Source organism: Triticum aestivum, chromosome 3D (assembly GCF_018294505.1).
Source record: "Triticum aestivum cultivar Chinese Spring chromosome 3D, IWGSC CS RefSeq v2.1, whole genome shotgun sequence".
In the NCBI taxonomy this organism is placed as follows: Eukaryota; Viridiplantae; Streptophyta; class Magnoliopsida; order Poales; family Poaceae; genus Triticum; species Triticum aestivum.
In genome coordinates this window covers 24,382,131-24,391,017 of record NC_057802.1, presented here as the reverse complement: position 1 = coordinate 24,391,017, position 8,887 = coordinate 24,382,131, and the positions used below count along the sequence as shown (strand labels likewise).

Sequence of the window (8,887 nt, the reverse complement as noted above, 5' to 3'; positions counted from 1 at the left end):
ACTTCATAATTTCCATGACTCGCGGCACTGACCCCCTGCTGCCTCCGGCCAACTAGTATAGACCTTTGCCGCATTACGCTAGGTGCTACGTCCTTCAAAGCTATCCTGGTGGCACTGTCTTTCTATGTTTTTGTTTCTGAACTAACTTTGTACCGAGTATTGATGGTGATGTTTGTCTTTGTTTACAAAGTTGAGCACACCTGCTACGTGCCAAAGCCTCCAGGCCGCATGGACATATGCATAGCTGGTCCACCGACATGCACGCCGCCCGCGTCGGCTGCGCCCCCTGCCCCTGCCACCTCCAACCTGTCGTGCCCCGGTGATTTGCTGCAGTACATCCGCCGGTGTGTGCCATGGCAGCACACCCCAAAACCAAAGCCCAATCGATATAAGCAGATGTGTTCCATTGAGCTCCATTGATACGAGCTCCGGCGAGCCACTGGATCTGAAATCCAAGGGTCACCAGCCGAGCTCCTAGACTTGCGCGTAAATATCAGACTCCTTGAGGTTTCGGCAAATTTGCAGGAGATCAGCCCGCCAGCCATGGACCTAAGATCGAACGGCTCGCGGGAGCTCTTATCGCGCTCTACATCACCTGATATTTTCCCAGCAAATGTAGTGCTCCAGCAAGTCTAGTTGGTATTGGTACTAATCTGCACACATGACAACATTCAACAGCTCTCGGTTTTGTTCCATGCGCCCGCACTGTTTTTGTTTGTTGCCAACGTCCCGGTCACAACCGGATCAAGGTTAAGCCCCCCTTGACTCTCGCAGATAGGCGTGTCCACTCCACCATCTCAAACGGCTCGCTCCTGTCGCTCGATCGGAGATTGGTCGCCAGGTTTCAGCAGCCCATGCTGCCCTCGCCGCCGGCCGTGCGTCCGCACCCGCACCAGGAGTTCAACTTGAACTACCTGAGCGAAGTGTGCAACCCCTGGAGGAGCTGCATCCCCGACCCTCCTGCGGTCGTCCAGGCTGCTGCAGGCAAGGCGCCGCTCACTCTTCCCCTCAGTGACCCTATTGCGAGCTCGTCAACGTTTGTGTTCGGGGGAGGGGCCGGGGAGAGCTCGGGGATGAGAAGCATGCCGGCCTCCGGCACCCACCCGGAGAGCAAGCTCAATGCCGGAAGCGGAACTCCGTCAAAGAACCTCATGGCGGAAAGGCGGCACCGGAAGCGGCTCAACGACCGCCTCTCCATGCTCCGCTCCATCGCCCTTAATTTCTGTATATCGAATTATTTGTGAGTTGTGGACCTTAATTAACATGTGTAGATCTAATTAACCGATCGATCGAACTGCAGATGGATAGGACTGCGACCCTCGGGGACACCATAGACTACGTCAAGGAACTGACCGAGCGGATTAAAACCCTGGAGGAGGAGATCGGCACCACGCCCGAGGAGCTGAACCTGCTCAAAAATTTCTCCAGCGGTGTCAACGAGGAGACGCCGACGAGGAGTTCCACCAAGGTATGTGCAAACGTCGAGAACCGAGCCGGAGGCGACACGAACATTGAGATCTGCTGCTCGACAAAGCCCGGAGCGCTGATCGCGACGGTGACCGCGCTGGACGTGCTTGGGCTGGAGATCGAGCAGTGCGTCGTGAGTTGCTTCAGTGACTTCGCCATGCATGCCTCGTGCTCACAAGTAAGTAAACTCCTTCTCAAATAGTACCCATCTCTAAGTTTTCCTTCATTGCATGCTAATGAAATTCGATCGCCGATGTCCATTCACGGCGTGCCCGGTGCGTAGGCGGAAGGGAGGAGGCAGGTGATAAGCACAGACGAGATCAAGCAGGCATTGTTGAGGAGCGCAGGCTATGGGAGAAGGTATCTATAAGCTATAGCTAGCTAGAGATACAAGCGGTTTGTAATCTCGATGAATACGTGCTAGATTGGCATTTTTTTACATGACTTTGTGGGGGGCAATATCTGTATGAATTAGTGTAGGAGTTTTTTGGGGAATATCTTCGATGAGTATTTGTTGTCACCGGATTGTCTTCTTTGTGTGTGTGAGATGCATGAATGATTGAATGGAGTGTTAATTTGGTTGGTGTGTTAATTTGGTTGGACACTCTCACAACTTCTTAATCCTAGTTACGCAGAGGCCGGGTGTTACTCACAATGCTTTGTATCGCTTGATGCTACATTCTGAGCTAATAAAGTGCCCTTTATCGAAAGAAAAAAACTCTTACAACTTCTTGTTTCTTGTGTTAGTTTAGCTACTTCTGGACATGAATGGTTGTCATGTTTTCTCCCACGCTTCATAAACTTGATAGGAATCTCATGTCTGATAGTTAGGAGGACCTATTTCCTATAGTTTCTATTAGGAAATTAGCGCGTGAAATTTCTGACCATAACCCTCTATGACTTTCGTCCGGGGATGAAGGGAGAGAGGCACCTAAAACCCGTGAATTCTGTTTTGACCTGTCTGGTGTTAAAAACGATGAATTCCTAGGGCTAGTCGATAAGATCTGGAATAGGACTGTGCAGGCCTCAGATCCTATTGACGTTCTTAACATTAGGCTCAACAAAATCAAGATATATTTTAAAGGATGGGGTTCAGATAAATTTGGTCATGATAAGAAGCTAAAGGAAGATCTTAGATTGGTGCAGTCCTTGTTTGAAGACCTTGAGGAGGATGGCCCTCTTCCTCCAGAATTGTATAGTAGGAAAGTGGACGTTAATTTTGAGTTGCATGACATGCTGGTCAATGAGAAGATGTATTGGCTTCAGCATTCCCATGAGTGCTGGTTGCTCAAAGGGGATTGTATTACTTATTATTTTCATAAGACTGCGAATGGTCACAAGAGGAATTATACTACCCATGTTCTCTAGTGTGGGGACATTGAATTGGGGGCACTGACAATTTAATAAGCATGCCAATAACTTGTATAAATAATTGTTTGGTCCAGCCGCCGGAAATCACTTTCATGTTGACCCTGATACTTGGACGACTGATGACAAGCTTACTTGACGACAAATGCTGACATAACTCGTGAATTTACCAAAAACGAAGTTAAGGACGCTCTGTTTGCCATGGATGTTAATAAGGCGCTTGGGCCCCACAATATCCATGTAGAAATTTATCAATGTTGTAAGGATACTGTCAAGCATGATATCATGAAGTTGTTTGGTAGTTTCCATAAATGTACTTTGGATGTCCAGCATCCCAGTTACAGCGTTATTAACCTCCTACCCAATGTCTCTGGTCTTGACCCCATCCAACAATTTTGTCCTATTTGCCTCCTTAGGGGTCCCTACAAGCTCATCACCAAAGTAATGGACCGGAGAGTAGAGAAATATGCTGAGAAATATTATGGACAAGGTGTTGTCTCTTCATGAGTTACTTAATTATACTGATGTCAAGAAGAGAGTTGGGGTAGTGATTAAACTTGATTTCGAGAAAGCGTATGACAAGGACAATGGGGACGTCCTATTGGAATGCCATAAGTCGAGAGGGTTCAATACTACCTGGCGTGGTTGGGTTAAACAAGTCTTGTACAACTGCATGGTTAGTATCAAGCTTAACAACTGCGTGGGCCTTTATTTTCAAAGTTCCAAAGGGGTGCGCCCGGGGGACCATCTATCACCTTTTTTTGTTTAATCTTACAGCTTTCATGGCTCGCCACCATGCACCGTCACCACTCGACCCTCGCAGTTGTCGCAACGAACCCCATCTCCTCCAACACCGTCGCCGGCGTCACAACACTAGTAGAAAAAGGATCAAATGTCAAGCACATTAGTGCCGGTTTGATTTTGAGCCGGCACTAATGTGTGCATTAGTGCCGGTTCCAACGGCTAGCCGGCCGCTCTCATTAGTATCGGTTCGTGGCTAACCTTTAGCACCGGTTCGTGCCACGGAACGGTACTAAAGTGAGTGGTGGCAGGATGTTGTCAGTCCGGGGCCCCTCCATCACCTTGAGTACCGGTTCGTGGCACGAACCGGTGCTAAAGGTCGTCGTACATAAACCCTTCGTCCACCCGAGCTCGCTCTATTCTTCCCCTTTCTCCTCTCCTCTCTGTTCTTCCCCTCTTCCTCTCGAGCTCATCACACATTTTGCCCAAAATTTGTCAAGATTTGAAGGCCCCCCTCCATTCAAATGATCACAAAGGTTAGCAACTTTGTCCTTTCATCTCTCATTGCTAGATTAGCTCTTGCAATGCTTTGTATAGTGATTAATTTATGAGTTTAGTAATTTGGGAGGAGATATATGTGCTAGTATTTGATTTATATGCAATTTGAGGTCAAAAATAACACTTAGTTTGCATATGTAGGTGTGGTTTACTTAGTGCCTTCTAAATCTCCGTCGTAACCCCCGTCGATCGCCCGCACCGTCCCGTCGCCGGCACCACCTTGTGGTGAGCCTCTTGTTCATGAATGTTTTACATTACCAAATTGATGTTTGTGTGATTTGGATATATAGTTACTCGTATAATTATCTTACTCGTACGTTGTTTGTTATACATAGTGCCATGGTTTTGATATCCGTCCCCGTCGGCCCTCGTCCTTGTTATGATTCGGATGTGGTATATTCTCTTTTAAAACTAGTTGTTCCATTTCGTGTTTATGACAAATTATTATGCCCATCAAGTTGACATAGATATTTTTTATCTAGCAGGTTTGTCAACCGGAAATTCAAACCGACCCTATTGTCGAGAGGCTAAATTTAGTTGAAAGAGAAAACGAGTATTTGAAAGAAAAATTGAAAAGAATTGAGGGGGAGAAGATGGAATTGGAGTTGCATGTTGCTGATGTCGTCGATGATCACAAGATCAAGATGGAGAAAATGTGCTTGAAGATTAGAAAGATTACAAAATATGCCATTGATAGTGAGGCTTGGTATCATTATGCTGTTGGATCAATTGTTACCTTAGTTGCGATCTTGATCGCATTTGTTGTTGCATTTAAATGCTTTAGTTAGAGAGTTATTTGTTTGTTGCATTTAAGTGTTGTATGAACTTTATGTATGAACTTGTATTAATTTGGTCTTTTCGGTGTTGTGTAATGAAGATGAGCCGACAATGGATGTACGATGACCGATGCTCTCCCGAGTTCATTAATGGCGTGCATACTTTTATGCTTGCGGCTGAGGCAAACAAGCGGGCGGATGGTTTTATGCCTTGTCCATGTGCTGTCTGTAAGAATGATCACAATTACTCTACGTCAAGAACCATTCACGTCCACATGTTTAAGTCCGTTTTCATGCCCCACTATAATGTTTGGACCAAGAATGGAGAAAGAGGGGTTATGATGGAAGACAATGAAGAAGAAGAGGACGCCGACAGCTATCCTGGCCATGGGTTCCCTGAATACGATGATACAACAATGGGGGAAGAAGCTAAGCCGGCAATGCGGGAAGAAGCTGAAGAAGTGGCATCAGATGAGCCCGCTGATGATCTAGGTCGGGCCATTGCTGATGCAAAGAGAAACTCCGCAAGTGATTTGGATATGAAGAAGTTGCAGCGCATGTTAGAGGATCACAACAAATTGTTGTACCCGAATTGCGAAGCTGACAAGAAAAAGTTGGGCACCACACTGGAATTGCTGCAATGGAAGGCAGAGAATGGTGTATCTGACAAGGGATTTGGAAAGTTGCTGGTAATGCTAAAGAATATGCTTCCAAAGGACAACGAATTGCCCGAGAGTACGTACGAAGCAAAGAAGGCTGTCTGCCCTCTAGGGTTAGAGGTGCAGAAGATACATGCATGCCCTAATGACTGCATCCTCTACCGCGGTGAGTACGAGGATTTGAACGCTTGCCCGGTATGCGGTGCATTGCGCTATAACATCAGCCGCGATGACCCTGGTGATGTCGAGGGTGAGCGCCCCAGGAAGAAGATTCCTGCCAAGGTGATGTGGTATGCTCATGCCAAGGCGATGCGATGGCACAGAGAAGACCGTAAGAAAGACTGAAAGTTGAGAGTACCCACTGACGGGTCGCAGTGGAGAAAAATCGAGAGAAAGAACGGGAAGGAGTTTGCAGATGACGCAAAACGTATGGTTTGGTCTAAGCGCAGGTGGCATTAATCCTTTTGGGGAGCAGAGCAGCAACCATAGCACCTGGCCTGTGACTCTATGTTTCTATAACCTTCCTCCTTGGTTGTGCATGAAGCGGAAGTTCATTATGATGCCAGTGCTCATCCAAGGCCCTAAGCAACCCGGCAATGACATTGATGTGTACCTAAGGCCATTAGTTGAAGAACTCTTACAACTGTGGAATGGAACAGGTGTACGTGCGTGGGATGAGCACATGGGGGAAGAATTTGACCTAAAGGCGTTGCTGTTCATGACCATCAATGATTGGCCTGCTCTTAGTAACCTTTCAGGATAGACAAACAAGGGATACCGCGCATGCACGCACTGTTTGAACGATACCGACAGTATATATTTTTACAATTGTAGGAAGAATGTGTACCTAGGACATCGTCGATTTCTTCAGAGCAGGCATCCCGTAAGAAAGAAAGGCAAGCATTTCAAAGGTGAGGCGGATCACCGGACGAAGCCTCGCCACCGTACTGGTGCTGATGTACATGATATGGTCAATGATTTGAAGGTAGTCTTTGGAAAGGGTCCTGGCGGACAACCTGTTCCGAATGACGCTGACGGACGCGCACCCATGTGGAAGAAGAAATCTATATTTTGGGACCTGCCCTATTGAAAAGACCTAGAGGTCCGCTCCGCAATCGACGTGATGCACTTGACGAAGAATCTTTGCGTGACCCTGCTTGGCTTCTTGGGCGTGTATGGGAAGACAAAAGATACACCTGAGGCACGGGAGGACCAACAACGTATGCACGGAAAAGACGACATACATCAGGGTCATGCCAGCTACGCTCTTACCAAAGAAGAGAAGGAAATCTTCTTTGAATGCCTGCTCAGTATTAAGGTACCGTCTGGCTTCTCGTCGAATATAAAGGGAATAATAAACATGGCAGAGAAAAATTTCCAGAACCTGAAGTCTCATGACTGCCACGTGATTATGACGCAACTGCTTCCGGTTGCATTGAGGGGGCTTCTACCGGATAACATTCGATTAGCCATTGTGAAGCTATGTGCATTCCTCAATGCAATCTCTCAGAAGGTAATCGATCCAGAAATCATACCAAGGTTAGAGAATGATTTGGTGCAATGTCTTGTCAGTTTCGAGTTGGTGTTCCCACCATCCTTCTTCAACATCATGACGCACGTCCTAGTTCACCTATGCGAAGAGATTAACGTTTTGGGTCCTGTATTTCTACACAATATGTTCCCCTTTAAGAGGTTCATGGGAGTCTTAAAGAAATATGTTCTTAACCGTGCTAGGCCAGAAGGAAGCATATCCAAGGGCCATCACAATGACGAGGTCATTGTGTTTTGTATTGACTTTATTCCTGACCTTAAGCCGATTGGTGTTCCTGAATCGCGGCATAAGGGCAGACTGGAGAGAAAAGGCACACTAGGAGGGAATCAACTAATATGTATGGATGGACATTCTCTCACTGAAGCACACTACACAGTTCTACAGAATTCCGCCTTGGTGGCTCCGTATATGGACGAACACAAGAATTTTCTACGCTCCAAACACCCGGAGCGGTCTGATGACTGGATTACACGTGAACAAACCAGGAGTTTCGCCGGCTGGTTGCAGACACGTACCATGCATGACGCCTCTATTGAAGATGACCTGTACTCGCTGTCCCAGTTACCATCTTCTAATATAATGACTTTCAAACGATACGAGATAAATGGTAATACATTTTACACGATCGTCCAAGATAAGAACAGCACAAACCAAAACAGTGGTGTCCGCTTTGACGCAACAACCAAGACGGGAAAGGAAACATATTATGGTTACATAGAGGACATATGGGAACTTGACTATGGACGTGGTTTGAAGGTCCCTTTGTTTCGGTGCAAATGGGTCAACATGACACGAGGCGGGGTAACGGAAGACCCTCAGTACGGAATGACAACAATGGATCTCAACAATTTTGCGTATGCAGACGAACCATTCGTCCTAGCCAATGATGTGGCACAGGTTTTCTATGCGAAGGACATGTCTACCAAGCCGAGAAAAAGAAAAGATAAGGAAGCTAATGCATCATACGATGAGCCAAAGCGCCACATAGTTCTTTCTGGGAAGAGAAACATCGTGGGAGTGGATGACAAGACAGACATGTCAGAAGATTATGAAAAGTTTGATGAAATTGCTCCATTCACAGTGAATATTGACACGAGCATCCAGTTAAATGATGAAGATTTTCCATGGCTACGGCGCAAAGGGACACACGCGAAGAAAAAGTTTCACACCCAAAGATCTGGGATGTGATCGGCTTCACTATCATCACTTTCTTCTGTGTTTCACACCTTGGAGGGAATCTCTGTAATAGTTAGGGTAGTTATGTGTTTTGGCATTTGAAACGCGAAGAAATTTTATGTTCAAACAAATTCTTTCATGCATTTACTGATTTTTTCAGCTAAATGAACCTGAAATTGAAAAGCATTCAAATGAACTCAGAAAAGGTTGAAAGTTGGCATGGTATCATAATTTCACCCACATAGCATGTGCAAAAAAGTAGAGAGGGTTATCGCAAAAATTGGATGCACTTCATGTACAAAATAGACAATTTCTTCCGAAGTATCAGGGTTTAGGATGAAAACTCATCTGTTACAAAGGCATTTCATTTTTTAAATAACCTAAGCATTACCAAATTGAATATAATTATAAAACACACTCATTTTAAACATAAGAAAAAAGAATCACTGAAAAATCTATTTTCAAAGTTAAGTTATTCACAAACTAGTGATTCACACAAATTTCAAATAATTCAAAATTTAAACTATTCAAATTTGAAAACTACCGGCACTAACAGAAAGTTTGTAATTTTTTCTACCTAAAGCAAAAAT

General features: G+C 45.6%; 1 protein-coding gene across 1 annotated transcript; it reads left to right on the top strand.

Annotated features, from left to right (window-relative positions):
- Positions 1-228: 228 nt before the first annotated feature.
- LOC123076075 (transcription factor BHLH3-like) lies at positions 229-1,837 on the top strand. Its single transcript, XM_044498512.1, has 4 exons — positions 229-319; positions 775-1,227; positions 1,299-1,645; positions 1,751-1,837. The coding sequence occupies exons 1-4, from the start codon at positions 229-231 to the stop codon at positions 1,835-1,837; spliced, it is 978 nt and encodes a 325-aa protein (XP_044354447.1).
- Positions 1,838-8,887: the final 7,050 nt, after the last annotated feature.